At 33.9% G+C, this 16,847-nt stretch overlaps 1 protein-coding gene across 4 annotated transcripts in view; it reads right to left on the bottom strand.

The window, feature by feature from the left end:
- AP3B1 (adaptor related protein complex 3 subunit beta 1) overlaps positions 1-16,847 on the bottom strand; it is a 151,516-nt gene that overhangs the window by 1,788 nt on the left and 132,881 nt on the right. For 3 of the 4 annotated variants that reach the window (XM_027634754.1, XM_027634752.1, XM_027634753.1), the window contains exon 26: positions 11,867-12,005. In XM_027634754.1, the coding sequence (XP_027490555.1) occupies positions 11,867-12,005 (139 nt within the window). Of the gene's footprint in view, positions 1-11,866; positions 12,006-15,996; positions 16,032-16,847 lie in introns of those variants that run through there. The other variant, XM_027634755.1, reaches the window with a different exon arrangement.

Raw genomic sequence — 16,847 nt, 5'->3', positions numbered from 1 at the left:
CCCCCCCCCCCCCCCCCCCCCCGCCCCGGTTACTTCACAACAACAAAGTTGCTGCACATGGGCTTTTGAAAACACTAACAAGTGTAGAGCAGGTCTGTGACCCAGTCTGACCCCACTTTGCAGGGCCAATCTCCTCTTCTCTTTCTGAATGACACGTGTCTGAATCAGAGCCATCTGCCTCAATTTGCGCAACATCTTCAGCCACAATAGGACACAGTTAGCCCTGACAACAGCTCACAATACAGCAAAATCAAACTGCTGGGCTGACAGCATGCTGTGGGCTATTCAAGAGCAAACCAACTGGTCAGTGTCTCCTGTCTGACAATTAGCATGGGCCTTGCAAAGCGCCTACCCAAGCCCTTGGGGATCTGTTTAATTACCATCAACATAAAGAAGGGAGTTTATCAGGAGATACTCAAAAAACTTCACTCCAGACTTAATTAAAATATTAGCCACTTAAGCAGGAAGCAGGTTCTCTTTAAACGAGAAGTAATTTCTGTCTTTTTTTCTTTTTAAACTAAGCATATCAAAATCTCATAACACATTATACTAATTAAGGAAACATGGGGCACTTTTCTAATGTCACTCATCACAGGTCAATCTATTTCTTTTGTCTGGATTACAGATACATTCAAAGACCTCTCCTTTTAATAGGAGGTTATAAAACAACATTACTACTACAAAAATTACCTACTTAGCTAGTTGTATCAATGATTTCATCTATTTATGCTGCAATGTAGAAGATGACTATTTCTCTTGTTGACTTCGACAGGGGGATAATTATAGAAACAATAGTCTTATTAGTCACTTTATTTACTTAACAGTTGTGTCTTGGGACAACACAGAAGCAGATTATCTCTGAGTATGCACATAAATAGATTGGTAGTTGGCACTCCTGCTGTGCTTCATAGCCCCGAGGCTTGATTTTACCCTCTTTTATCAAAAGCTGAAAGTGATACGAAGTCACTGGTTCTGTGAAAACCAAGGTGGTCCAAAGCATCAGAGATGAGTTTTGTGCTGATATTTTTACATGTGAATTTGTGAAATTGTATAGGGGATCAATAGCACTTTTCCATACCCCTGAACAAAACATGTAAAATCAATAAAATATGAGTTTGTATGTGGTCTGCAAGACGCAAAGGGTCTGATACTCAGATAATTTTACACAAAGTATTAATACCCACAACTAGCAGTGGCTAATCGGTTTCTATCAATGGTCACCGATCTGGAATCACTTGGTGAAAAAAGAATCGGAACACAACAGGATGACTTATTTCACCATCAAAAAAAGCATGTATAGAAGAAGAACCACACGGTGTGTTTACAGCTGCTTTTGAACATTGGAAACCAAAATCTATTCCTTAAAATAGGGAACATAATCTAGTTTCTAAAGAGAATTATGTCTCTAAAGATCACTTATGTGATCTTAAAACTGAATACAGTTATAACAGGATGAAGCAGTCGGATTTTGATTACAAGCCACTAGCAGTAAAACTGATTTGTCAATTTTTTAAATACACTGCCATTGAAGGATTTGGTTAATAGCTGTTTTTTCAACTAAGTACATGTTATTACATTTCCATGCTTATTCTTATCATAAACCCAAATGGATTTTCCAAAATGTGTGTTGTGCTCAACTAGATACTTAGACCAGAAAGCCATTAAAAAAATTTCTCAGGAGCAAAAATTAATCACTAATAATGTGTCTTTATTCTTTGTGAGAAACTTTTATTTTCCTCACAAGGTCAGTAATTATTTTCCACTTTTTCTGAAAGCTGATACTGCCTTAGAACTTAGAATTTGAATTCAAAAAACCTCCACAAAAACAAACAAACAAACAAAACTCCAAACAAAACTCCAAACAAAAAACCTCAAAGCAATCCCCCTCCCCCCAAAAAAACCCCATCCAAGAAAATAATAAACCAACCAGAAATCATAGACTGAAATAAGCCTTGGAAACTGCACTGTAGTACATTTAAATCCAGAATGTAAATTGATTGGTTGTAGGCCCAAAAGAAAGAATTTGTCTTATGGACAACTCTTAACATAAGACACTATTATGAGCATGGTTCTGTTGCAACGAAGGATGCATCAGTGAATATGAAAACAAAAAAAAAGAAAGTAAATGGAATACCATGCAGAAAACAGAACCAAATATTTACTAATAGTTTCAAGATGGCTGTTTCTGCTAGCAGTTTTCTGCTGTTACAGTTTTTCTTTCTCTGATAATATTAATTCTAAACCTGATTTTACATCATTTAAGGAAGATTTGCAGTTGTTAATATTTTTCCCATTTACAAAAATCAAGACGGATTAGAAACACAACAATGTGAGAGAAATTTGCATACTCTGAATGTTTATAGGTATTTTTTTCTTTAAAAAGAATGTTAAATATTCTGAGCACATGTGACATGTAAAAAAAGAGCAGTTCATATGTCATTTTTACATAAATATCGTACCTGTCAGTAGGTAAGGAAATATGTATTACGAATCAAATTCTTAATCAACAACAATAAAGTACTGTATATTTTTAGAAAGTAATTTGGTCTTTCAAGAGTTAAAAATCAAGAACACACTTCTGGTCATTTTCCATGAAAACAAAATTCCTTCATGATAATCACACAGAAAAAAATTGATTTATAGTTGACATAAACGGTTAACACGGAGTATCAGATACTACAGTATGACAGAATTTGCCACTGACTTTGTAATGATGACTAGCCTAAACACAGACTAGCAGTTATTTTCTCTTTACTTGTAGACAGAAGATAGCTACACTATACAGGAGATACATTTTTATGGGGAAAGGTTATGAAAATTTCATGGCAGTGAATATACAGCAACAGAATAACTCACTTAAAATCTGCTCTTTAAAATTCAGCATTTGAGAAAGTAAATTTACACCTGAACACTCACTATCAGGATATCTACAGTAGAGCAGGGTTTGTTACGCATAATTCAACAGTATTAAAACATACACTCTCTCCTGTCCAGAGCTTTTTTTCCTCTTTGACTTTCCTGTTCAAGCTAAATTTTCTTCTTTTTCTGTTCTAATGCTTACCAGTGACAACGGCACATAGAGGCTAAAACTTTTTTTTTCCCTCCACCCTTTCTTTAAATCTTGTACATGAAGCCTTCAATTACTGCCTGCTGAAGCAGACAGAATCCTATTAGTAAGGAAGACAATCAGAAGATGCAATACCCTGCCCTAGCTGTAGAAAAATAATTAGTCCAAAGCTGACAAATGTGTAATCAAGTTATGCAATGAATATATTCAAAGGGGAAAAAAATACTGCTGTGAATTAGTCTTCAATTTGTACATATAAAAATGAGTAACTATCAAGTACCTTCCAGTGTGTCAACTGGACAACAAAGATATTTACATTTATAGTTTCAGTACTCTGAATCTTTCTTTTGCTCGGCTATGTAAAGGTTTGACTTAATAACATTTATCTAAAAATTGGCTAAGTTACTAATTACTTGTATTCATTCCCTGAGTAAGTCTTAAAACATGGAAAATAAGTGTTTGGGTATTAGTTCTGACATGGGGATAGAGTAAGCTTAATAGTAAAACTTAAACAGAAATATATTCACCAAAAGAAGGATCCTTATCCTAATCTGGTGATTTTAACATTGGTTATTAATAATAAAATTTGATTAATATTTACCTTAAAAATCATATTATGATAATTTGATATTTTCTTTTTTCCACTACATTTCATGCTATTTTAACATTATCTTTGAATAAATTGTTCAAAATACCTAATTCATTATCATAATGTACTTATTTCCAACATTATCTATTTTTTGAGTATAATAAAATTGTAAAATAAATTGCAATCAAATCCATACTCTATTTTTACCATGTTTATTTCTATTGCCAAAATAGATTTTGAGTCTGTTCTCAGTTGCCACTAAGCAGTTGCACTGTACCTCAACAAAAAGGCAGAAATAAAAGTGAGTCATCTGATCTTACTGTCCCATACAGAGCACTACTCCACATGCTCAAAAAGATGCTGCATGAACTTTTTATCATCCTCCAAATTTACCTTTAGTTAAAACATTTCAGCATTTTTTATATGCCACTATTTATATCTCCACCACAAAATCTGTGAGATAAAAGCTTCAATCAAAAGATTTGATCCTCACAACTGCAGTATTCTAATTGTAATACTCAATTTATTTTGCTTTCTCATATAGGTTATTTTTTTTTCTTATAGAATTGGGCATTTAATATGATAAGTGTTTGAGAATTACATACAGTCCATTTTGAAAACAGGCTATAAATTTTAATTTGCAGAAAAATTATTAAATTCCAAGAAAGTAGATTACCTTATAGAAATATATTAAAAGATTAAACATACTCAAAGATCTTTACAATCAAAGATATTCTTCTGCTCAGTTAGTTTTTTAAATGTTAAACATTTTCTGTTTAAATTACTAGCTCAAAAGGTTCCTGTTTGTTTTTCAAAGAAAATGCTGCACATATTTATCACTTTACAACATTCAGATACAAAAGCAGTGCTGTCCTCTAGTGGACAGCAAATAAGCCCGGTTAGAACAACCTATTTGATTAACCTCATATCTGACATGACTCACTCATATACTTTTAATGTTAAGCCCAAATTTAATTTCTTCAAGTTATTCTTAAATTTTGCAATTCTCATGCAAGCTCCTTAAACACAATAATAGAGCTACAATGTTAAAGGCATTAAAATGATTTTGTGTGAATGCATTCTCTTGATCAAGTATTTTGTACCAGTTAACCAAAATCTTCATATGATGATAATGCATAAAACTGTATCAGTGTATATAGTGACTGTATTCTTTTAGCAGAGAGAAAATTTTAAGGTTCTGGAACATTAGGATTTGACTAAGAAATTAAGGAATAATTATAATAGGAATAGGAATAGTAGGAACTACTGAATGAGTACTTTCATATTTATAAAATTTGGTTTTCACTTTCTCTAGGACTAAAAATATTAGCCTAAGAATAGTGACTAATTAGAAAGACTTAGTTTTGGGTTTCAAAAGAAATATAAATGGTTAGTCTTAGCTGGTTTGTTTTTTGTGTTTTGTTTGTTTGGGTTTTTTTAATTTTATTTTTTGTTTATTTGTCTGGTTTTGTGGCTTTTGTTGTTTGGTTGGTTTTTTGTTTGGTGGTTTTGTTTTTTTTGTGGTTTTGTTTTTTTTTTTTTTAAGCTAGAATTACCTCTATCATAAATAAAGAAAACATTAAAAGTTTACAACTTTTGGCTAAAATGAAGGCTGAAATACTGTGGACATGAATATACTATTCCACTTAAAATTCTGTCTCCTACAGGTAAACACTACCAGAGAAACTGTTTTGCCTAGAGTATTTAGCTCTCTAATTAATTCCTACTTGAGAAATTAGGAAGCAAAATCAAGGCTGCATGTCTATTACAAGTTTATTTACTCAGCTACCCACTGCAGCTCTCTAGAAGAGCAGAAAAAGAAGACTTGAGCCCCACAGCTAAGGATCCACAGAAGCAGAACAGTTCACGTAAATGCATCAAAGGAGCTACTGTCAGAGGTACACTTCACTTCATTTGAGCTCTCCAACAGGCTAACTGCTTAGTAAAAAACCTTTGAAAAGGTGTGTGTGCACAGAGCAGAAAAGGCCTTTAAAAAAAGGCTTTGTGGATTATAGACCTGTTTGTCAGGTGCCGAGAACATATTTTTGGATTCAAGTGGAATAATTATAAACAATTTATATTTCTCAGAAATTTATACATGGTGTTTATCCTCAATAGATAAGTATTTTCCTTTCCAGCTGACATGCTGGAAGCAGATGCAATCGTTACTTAAGTTAAGCTCACGGGGTCTGATCACAAACTTTCTGCCTGAAATATAACATACACAGAGAAATTTTACAGATGGACCCCTTTAAATGGGGTTTTGTTCAATACAAATGTACGTACATACATGCACATACATACACACACCTTTTCTCCCCACATTAAATACAGCTGGATTAAAAAGATGTGGGGAGGATAACTGATTACTAAGCATGACATTCTCTCATAATCAAAATTGTCTGTAAACAAAACCTTCTTTCCTTTGAGAATCAGTCTGCCAATATACTATAAATGGGACATGACAGGTTGCAAAATGATAAAAAGGGGTGAATACAACCAGACTGTCAGGCTGATGCATGGGGTGGGAAATAAAGGCTAGTGAAACACAAGTATTGATCCTTGGATTTCTGCGTTTTCTGTATTTTAAGCATTTTATGCAAGTTTCTGCATTTGGTCTAGTTGCCTTCATGTTCTTCAGAATTTCAATGCTCATCCATTGCAGTGTGTTTTCTGTCGTGTTACATGATTTACACAGTGTATTTCTGATTTTGTTAAAGGATTGCAATACAAGCCCAGAAGGCAGGTGGAAGATATTTTACATCTTATTCAATAATTGCTTATTCATAAAATCAGATGGATCATGGGTACATTAAGCAATGGTATACTACATACAGCAAGCTCTGAACAAACTGGCATATCTATGTGGTTCAGTCAAGTGACCTTAAAAATGTAGGTCTCAGAAGGTGCACAGTCACTGCATGCAATGCTGTACTTCAGCTAGTTAGACCTGCCCCAGACACAAGCAGAAGTGTTGTTCTGTGCTTCTTGTTTAACACCTAGCTTGTTTGCTGCTAATTCAGGTGTCTACTATGACAACACACTAAGAGATGAGAATACCCACTCTGCAAGTTCCGGTGATGTCTGGAAATCACTATTATTATCACCACTTTCATGACTGTAATGGAGAAGGGTATTAAAATCACTATTTTAAAGTGTGAAATGGCTGTTCTGAAAAAGCTTAAAGCTTCAGTGTTGAAAGAGATTTGATTTTCTCCAAAATCTCAGATTGTCCCCTACTGGGTTGTTGAAATGAGAGATTTGACCATGTCAAATTAGAGGACTGAAATTAATGTTATTGTGTGTCTCAGAGTGCTGGTCAATGGTTATGGTCATCCTGTAGATGAACTGTAGAATAGAGATGTATATGACTCCATGCTCACTTTGTAACCCAGCTGCTTTCTGTTTGCAATTGTGGATTACTTCCAAAATAGAACAGCAGCAACACACTAGTTCAATGGACTATTAAACGAGTTGAAGTTGACTGAAATCCATTCTTCATATCTACCCCGATGGCTTCAAACTTTTATCCCACTGACTGACTGGGCAAGGTACAAGCACTCTTCAAGGATGAAAAAAGCAGAAGAGGTACTCTACCTTGCATCATTTTGTACAGCTACAGTTATTGAGGGAAATATTCTAGAGTACAATGCATATCATTTAAGAAATGCTTTGGAAAGTGGAAGGTAGAGAGGTAGATAGTTGAAGACCGCCTGATTCTCCAGCCCATTACACATTATATTTTGACATGAATGGAAGCACCAAAGTATAAAACAAAATGAAAGAGTGAAGAAGCAAATCCAGTTTGTGATCACAGCTCTGAATGGACTTTTCTGCCATATGCTACTGCCAACACATTAAAAAGCTTTGGTACCATATTTTGTATATAGTGGAAAGAAATGTTTTCTATGTGTATTTCCACTAGTTTTTTTCCTTAAGCAAATTTAGCCTGAAACACTTCTTCACACATAGAGCCTTATGTAATAGTAGGCAATATTTTGACACTTTCTAGAGGATCATAAGAGCATTCAAGTCGTTCCAAGATTAAAGTTTTCAACTAGCCTTTTCATTCTATCACCTGTTGTCTTTTGCTATATTCAAAGTGAAGCAAATGAAGACTACCTATCCTTGTAGGAGGTTACGGAGCCGAAAATAAATACAGGAGGAAGAGATCTGAGGGACTTTAATACTATTCATCTAATAATAAGAAGAATAAGCACCACATCCTGAAAGTAACACTGGCATGAAGGGTAAATAAGGCTTCTGTTGGTTAAATAGAATATGACTGAAAATCTTGAGTTGAATAGCGTCTTCATCTCATCACATTTTGAAATAGAAGAGCCTAGAATATTTTTTTAATATATAAAGCAACCAGTGTTATTGTCCAAGTAGAGACAAGGAGATCAAGTGATAGTCTATAGAAGAATCAACTTGGAGGGAATAAATGTCTTCATGTATCCTCCTATCTTGAAGATGGAAAAACTCCTGGTGGATTTTCTCCACTGACAACAAACAGCAGACATACTTCAACAGAAAAGCATTTGGTCCCTAAACGCAGTTATTCAGAGCGATTTAATGCCCTGCAGGAACAAGTACTTTTCGTTCAGTGTCTTTATCTTCAGATATTCAAATGGTGCCCTCAAATGTGGCCTGCATCAAAAGACAAAAGCTTGGTGCCTTAGCTCCTTTTGAAATCACTTTATCAACATCAATGCTCCTCAGAACATTGAAAGAGCTATGTATATTCCAACAATTACCCTAATCACTCTTGTGAAAAAATATTTTAAGAAAAATCATACACTTTTTTTCTGAAGTTTTCGTATTTAAGGAGAAATATTTCCTATTCAAGAAAATTTTTCTTTTGAAATGCATTTCACATGCTTGCTTTTCGTAGAAGCCTTTTAAAATCAAAATAATGTTACCACTTGACAACAAAAGCAAGAGAGATTAATACATAAAGTAGTAAAATTCTATTAAGAACATGAGACCACACTGCATGTAGTCTTCAAGGTCCAGTAACCTAATACCTTGTATAAACTCAATGGAAGAGCAGGTAGCTATATGTAAGGAATCAAACGGTACAGCAAAATTTATTTTGCAAATATATGAATATTAACCTGCAACTTTGTGCTCTGATATATATATTGGCTATTGTGTTCAAAACTTTTGCACATACCACTTCAAGTAAAACAGGTCAGAAAAAAGACAAAGTATTAGCAACTGTATTAACTGGTGTTTTGTTCTACACTCACTTGACAGTTAAATTATTACATTGCAAGTAAGTATGAAACTTTAGTAGCCAAACAGTAAAGAGAGAAAAAAAAATGCATGTAAGAAGGTATTACTATACTGTGATATGGTCTGATACAGAGCTAATGTATTTGACAGGTTTACACTTATTTCATTTTTCTTTGGTGACTGCATGCTACTCTGTTGATGTTTGTTTCAAGTATTTACTTTCAAATCTTCATTATATTTAAGTGTTTTTACTTGGTGCAAAAATAAAATCCTAATAGGGTTATTAATTTAAGGAGCAGTAATTGGGATCCACCAGCATGACAACATCTTCATCATGAATGTGAACATGTTTAGACTGAAAAAAACACCAAGAAACGCACACCTGTTCATATCCATTAGATACTCTGGCACTTGTATTAAACTGCACCATTTCATTTTGAATGAGTATATTGCATTACCAGGTAATAAAAATTTCTTGGCATTAGCCATCATTAAGTAGTAATATTCAAGTTGGGGATGATCAACTAAAAGGTTAATATAATTTATGCTGCACAGTGCAGAACGTCAGTTTAAAAACAGTACTTTTTCTGTGTAAAAGTATGTACTAAGTACTTCCAAGAAGTGAACTGAAGTAGTCCTCACAGAACAGCATGATGAGTTAAAACAAGTTCTTGCACAGAATTTTTTTCTCCAAATATGACTTGCAATAAAACAAACAAGACAAATGAAAATACTATAGAAAAATTAAAAAATCCACTTTCAACATAATTTTATTGAATCTCTAACTGTTTTGTCAAGATAAAAGGTGACTGTTTATTTTATTATCCTGAAATGGGATATGTGTCACATAAATAAAACATGTCACAGTTCTTGCACTCATGAGACTTATGCCAGAAGTGACTCCATTTCTGTTTACTCTCATGGCATAGTTCAGGTAATCCAAACATACGTATATTTTAGACACATAGAGGAAAAAACATTTCAGTCATTTGTTTCAGTGTTTTGAAAGAGTTCATTATCTAATTTTATCTCAAATAATCATTCATCAGAATCTAGGATTTACTTTAATGATAAAGTATTACTATTTAAGAGATGAACAGGTTCATTACAGTATCAATTAGGTAATGTTCCTGTTTCTGTTCTCAGTAAAATCTAGGTGCAATTATGATTATAGTAGCTGTGAACTCCAGTTACTTATAGTGAAGCAAATGAAGGGCTATTTTCTAAATGCTTGTCATTGCTGGTCATTTCTTGTAGGCCATTTATATTGTAATAAATGATTTTTTTTGGTCTAATGGACATTATAGATGCAGAGTATTCTATAACCACTGTGGCAGACTGAATACATTTTATTTTTAATATAAAAAAAACCCCAAAGAAGATTTCAGGATGCTCCAAAGCACTCTGAGTACTTCACCTGGACCAGAACATGCCTTTAACCACTATCTCTGAAGGAGTGTACCCGACAGAAATGTATCTTCAATTTATTTACTGTTGGTTATAGTCTCTATTGTAGAAAACCTCCTTTAAAAGAAACCAAAAGAGCAAAAGAAAACAAGATCAAATTAGAAACTATCTACAATCAGGAAACCTGTGGCTGAGCTAGGGACTAAGCTATTATTTTAGGGAGCCTTTTTGAGACTCAGCCAACAAAACAATCCATCCCTATGTGATGTCTCATGTGACAGATCGGGTAAAGATGGAGAACACCTTTATACTGCAGACACTTCAGTCTCTCTTGATTGACACTCTCACCTAGTCTTTGAATTGATGTTGAGAACGCAGGCTATATAGACAGATCCCTCAGGGATGCAACAAATGAGGACTCCTTCATGGAGGAGCAGGTGTCAATAGTGACAATCATTTCAGTGCAATCGCACTAGCTGTACCATGTTTTTATGGTGAAACAGGATTTTATCATTGACCGTATCAAATACATAGGAAAATCCAGCTGGGATAATGTTAATGCAATGCAATAAAAATGCCCAGCAATGCAAAAGAGACTAAATCCAACAAGGAGAAATATCAGGTTATTAGTCTTGTGTAGGCTACAGGATTCTCACCATTCCAAACATCCATCTCAGTCAACAAAATTTCAAAGAAAAACGTTGTTCTTTGCTTTAAAAGAAGATACTTTGCTCTTATTGAAATAGCAAAATTCAGGGGCTACAGAGATAATTCACACTGTCGAACAGTTTTAGTAGATGCTAAGAGAGATATATTTGTTTTCTAAGACCAGGTTAACTGCTTCCAGTTAGATCTGGCTGTTGTAATTTGTGTCTACTCAGTTTTCCACACATGGCAATTTTCCTGTTTGTTCCTGTAAGAAGCCATACCAATTCACAGGACTAAATATTTTGAGTCAATCACATTAAAAGCTGTCATTAACCAACAATCGTATCAATTCCACTGACGTTCTGTATCACAGCTCTTGGATGAAACGGATTCATCTACAAGTAACAACTTGAATTTTGACAGGGCCAATGGCTTTCTTGGCTGGTAACTCGCTTTGCTTGCATATATATCGGAAGGTCAAAATATAATGTAGGAAAAACAAGCTGTTTCTCGCAGATGATATACCTGGAGCAGGCTCATCTCACAGATGATATACCTATTTACTATCAGAAACAAAAATAAAAATTACAATAGAAAAAAAAAGCTCTTGAAAGTACTGTGCTTTAAAAGGCTACCTTTTCCCTTTGAAACAAAACCAGGAAAGAACAATTTCCCCTAACTGTGTATATTAAAGTCTAGACATCTGATTGTTCTATATCCACTCAAATTAAAGAGCTGCAGAGTACTTAGGCTCAAGTTAATATCTGCTTAGGATTATATATTACAGTATAATTGGGTACCTTCTCCGTTAAAGCTGCAGATAATAAAATTTTCCCTAATATAATCAAATATTGATTAATTTAGAACTAACATTCATATTAAAAGATGTTGCTACTTTGAATAACATGTAATCTTACCTGTGTATGTTATCTTGACCAGAAGAGACTACACCCAGATTTGCTGCTTTCATTATCCTCTCAATTATTACAAGTCTAGTAGAGTTCTGTGGAGCAACAGCTATTGTAGCAGATGTCTCATTCATTCCTGTCAGCATTCCTGAAAAATTAAGTATTTAATTGCAGATACTTTAAGATTTACTTGCTTATTAAGCATAAAACCAAAATAAGAGACATCTAAACAAAAACCATATTTGCATTAAAAGTTAAATCATTTATTGAGAAAACAATTTAACAATTTTATAATCATTAGTTTAATGTATTACTTGCAATAGCCCATTATTAGAAAAAAACTACTAGTAACTGGCAATCATATATGTGATGCTACTGCAACTGTGAAACCAAGGTAGTTCCTCTTCTTGAAAAGCTTAACTTAAAAGAACAGTGTAAGCATAGAAATCAAATATTGCGTAAGGCTGATTTGGAAAAGTTCAGCTTAAGTAAGACTATACACAAAGACACCTTCTGATCTTTCAATCATAAAACCATTGCATTTAATTTATCCAGTTGCTAAAAATTATATTGAAATTCAGATAGTCGTAATTGGTTCAATTTAGTTCTTTAAGGTTAAGTCATCACATTAGAAACTGGGAAATTCAGTTAGTATCCAGCTCTCAAAAATGTCATGATAAACTATTTGAGTTAAATAATTTGAATATCATTACAAAATGGAATAGAAATGTTAAGATTATATCCAAACATATGACAAAGAAAAAGTAAAGAAAGATATGTAATTCAAGGACATTTTAACAAAACCTTCACTTTTCCGTTCTATCAATATCCATTGTTTAGAAGAACGATTTGCTGGATGCTCACGTTGATTAAAACACAACAGCAAGTACAATTTAACACTATGTATGCCTTTTTACAGTATGTTCAGAAGCTGAAAATGCAGACAAAGGAGCACAGTACTTCAGGCAGAAACATGAAGCATCTGAAATCCACAACATTAACAATGAAAACAATGAGAAAGTCTCAAAAGGCCATAATGTTTTAGGGCTGCACACACAGTTCTAACCCAGAGCAAATAGTACCAAGACGCTTAATAGAGCAATTAAAACAATAAATCCTACATTTTAATGCCCCTGAATGTGAGGCTGTCACAAAATAAGAAATACCAAAGTAAAAATGGAACAGTTCAAAAGTAAATAACAGGATATTTCTGAAGAGAACAAAAATAAGCATGCAACTTCTGTAATGATCAGATTTATCAAGGGAACAGAACATTCTGTTTTGAATTGTTTAACTATTAGGCAAAAGCTTTAAAACTACATATGCAGACTAAAGCTGCTTTTAAACAGAGCACAGGGACTGACATAACACTGCTGAGAGATGTGTGTACTTATTTAGGATTTAAACCTTCTCCATTAAGCTCTATTGAAGAGCAAATGCTGAATAAATGAATGCAACTATGTTTATGTTAAAAGCCTGTTTCCCGCAGCATGTAATTAAAGGAAATGTTGTACAAAGCCAGTACTTTTGTCAAGCTCCTGTAAATGGAAAGATGGATAGCACTCAGAGAAGTGAATGCATTGCTTCATATTTAACCTTAACACTCTTGTCATTAATGGTTTGTCTAACTTGTTCTATAAAAGACAAGGTACTGCTCCATTGAAGTAAAATTAAAAAAATCAACTAAACCATGCTTTTCAGAACAGAAGATTCATTATCGTTGACTAATGTATTGGCATAAACCAAAGTAACATCCTATCAAGTAAGGCACACATTCAATCTGCTTTTTCACCCCCCTTTATTTTTAACTCATGCTGTTTTATTGTTATAGGCAATTTGTACCACTCAGCATGACAGTGTAAACTGAATCAAGATTAATTTACATGCAAAAGAACACTTAGGAGAGCAGCGTGGTAAGCAAATGTATTGTCTCGATTGCTGAGGTGGAAAAGAACCTGGAAAAAAAAAGGGTGCTCTAATTAAGGAGCATCAAATATGATTGCTTGGGGTAGTCAATGGCCAGAAAATAGTAAATGTCCAGCCATTTAAAGAATTAGTATCTTGCTTATTAAGAAAACAAGTTGCATATATCTAATTTTAATAAAATTACGTAAACTATCTGTTTACATAACCAAAATTGGGGTTTGTTGGGTTTTTGTTTGTTGGGTTTTTGTTTGGTTGGTTTGGTTTGGTTTTTAATGTGATTCAGGCATACACTCCTAAAAAAAAGCTGACAAAATTATTTCAAACCATGCCTCTTGGCAAAAAAAATCTTAATACTTAAATCAGTTTTAACTGCCTATTTAAAAAGCACCTTCATAAAAATTCTGATTAATATCCAGCTAAAACAATCACATGACACCTTTAATATTGCTTTAATATTGCTTGAAACAAGAGGATCTAAGAAAATTCTAGTCAGAGCACAAAGCAGTACTTAGTCTGGGTTAACTATCTGATACAATGAAATAACTGTACATATTTTAAATAATAAATGGAAATTAAATTGGAAAAATTACAGTGATAGGTAACAAGGAATATTAGCTACCAGACCAGTCCTACTCTGAACTAAGAGTTCCCAACAGTACATGTTTCACTCATGCAGAATTTTTTCTATAGAAACTTGGCTTTTCATGGGGATGTGATATAAAAGAAGTATAAAATCCTGAGGCCTGAGGGATCAGTAAAAATATTTAAGCAGGAAGGCAAAGAGTGTTTGGCAATACCATTTTTACCCACTCATTCCAAATTGTCAGTCACAATGAGAACCACTAACTCAGCCGATGCTCAGGGGAATTACCTCACCAGAGGATTCCCCAGCTCCGGAGGAAAGGAAAGGGAAGGCAGTGTAGCAAGGCTAAGCATATCTCGCACAGCATGTGGATAAAAATGGCTTTTGAGTTTCTGCTGCTATCACTAGATAACCTTCACAGCAATGAATATTCAATAACCCGTCTGTTCCCTTCTCCTTATGCCATCAGAAAGAAAATGGACATATACAAATGTAACAGACAATCCAAAACAGCAGAGTGTAATTGAGTCAAGATGTGTAGCAATGAATTGTCTTCTACACAGTAGTATAATACCAGCTATTTCCGCTTTAGCATTCTTATTAGGTTACACATGCAATTTAGATGTAAAAATCCTTAAAACCCATACGTATTCTCATTCTTCCCAATGTTATCTTACATTTCTAATATTCTCCTCACTCATTCACTATTTTTTACCTATTTGTTTTGGTTGCAAGTAAAATAAGGCACCTCCAGGTACAGGACTTGAAACATCTTATGTCCAAAACCAAACAAAAAAAAAAAAGGGAAAAGAAAAAGCATGAAAAGTGAAAAACAAGTTCTACAAATCAGATTCATTAGGAGAATACAGACAAATTGAAATTATACACAAAATAGAATAACATATACCAACTTCTAAATTGCCCTGCATTTATTACTGTAATTTGGATTTTTCATTTACAAGAACACAAAGTAATTCTTCCCAAATGCTAGAAGTTCTTAGATCCTTGTAATACATACTTATAAAAAACGTAGAATTGAGACCTCTATTACCAAGAATATTCTGATACAGATAATATCTACAAGAAAAAAGATGCAACAGAAAGGGTTTTTAAACCTGTGGTAAACTTGCCAGCCTGCAAAGTCCTGCATCAAAGAATGAATTCAGGAAGACAGGGTGAGCAATATAGAAATGCCAAGAGACCTTCATGGATTTACAAATACTTCATATAAACAAATTTTCAAATAGCTTTATTCAGAGTAGCCTTTCTGCTCTATTAAACATAGCAAACAGCTGCCAGATTTATTCAGACAAATAATCAACAACCATAGAAGTAAAATGGCAGAAGAAAAAGGAATTTTGGCAACAACTCCACAGAGGACCACAGCTATTCTCCAAGTACACTTCTTCTATGTGCTCATGGTTCTGTATGGCTAGTCAGGAGGAAAAAAAGCCCTCAGTCACAGTAAAGCATACAAAAACTCTATCAAAATATCAGAAAGCAAGTAAATATAAAAAAAAGAGGGGGAAGAAGCACAGTAACCTGCCTTCTTTTCACTACAACTTCAGCTGCAATTTTTAGAAGCGAACAGTTAAAAATAAATGTGCCGCAGCCTCGTTCAATCACTCACCTTCATTTGCTGAGCAGGTATAAAGCAGAGGCAGGCTTTAGCCAGCAAAGGGTAAGAACAGCAAATAAGCATCAATTGGTTATGAAAACAAAGCACAATCCTAACTTTTCGCTGCAGCCATAAGCTTAACTGTAAATCATCCGGGCAACATTTAAACTACTTTCTTAATAACTCAAAAATACAAAAGCAAGAAATGCTCAACAGCAATAACTAATAATTCATAACATTACTCATAGGTGTTCTTGACTGCTTGATGGATATACTGAGTTTCTGAGCCTTACACAGCAATGAGATAGGATCCCATGGGTATATTCTCATCTCAGTGTGAAGAGATTTACACATGTAAATCCCCATACATTGAGATAGATGAGTAAACACTACTACATTTAAATGCATCCAAAATGTAACCATTTATACTTTAAAATATCCAAGAATCATATCCAAATTAAGGGTAGCAGTATTGACTATTCCATTTAACACATGGTCAAACCTAAGCACAATTTTCTCTAATTATTTTGCATAAAATAGTCAAGTCACTAAAAGCCGTTAAGGAGGTTTTTGTTTGGACTAGCATCAGAAACTTACATTATTTAAAGACACAATATCAGAAGAATGCAGAAGTATAAAAACCATGTCACCTTTCCAAAATAGTATTCCAACAAGAATATTTTTTTAATATGAAGCGTTTGAAAGTGAACATATTAAAATAATCTTCAAAGTACCTGAGGAACAGGTACGCTAGTAGTATTTAAAATCAACCTTGGAATAAAGACTAGCAAAAATGGACACAATATCAACATATATTTGGGTTATTTCCTTGAGCTGGTATTCCAATTTTCTGCTTTACTGTT

This window comes from Corapipo altera, unplaced genomic scaffold (assembly GCF_003945725.1).
Source record: "Corapipo altera isolate COAL_440 unplaced genomic scaffold, ASM394572v1 61411, whole genome shotgun sequence".
In the NCBI taxonomy this organism is placed as follows: Eukaryota; Metazoa; Chordata; class Aves; order Passeriformes; family Pipridae; genus Corapipo; species Corapipo altera.
The sequence above is the reverse complement of the archived record's forward strand: the minus strand, read 5'-3'. Positions and strand labels throughout refer to the sequence as shown.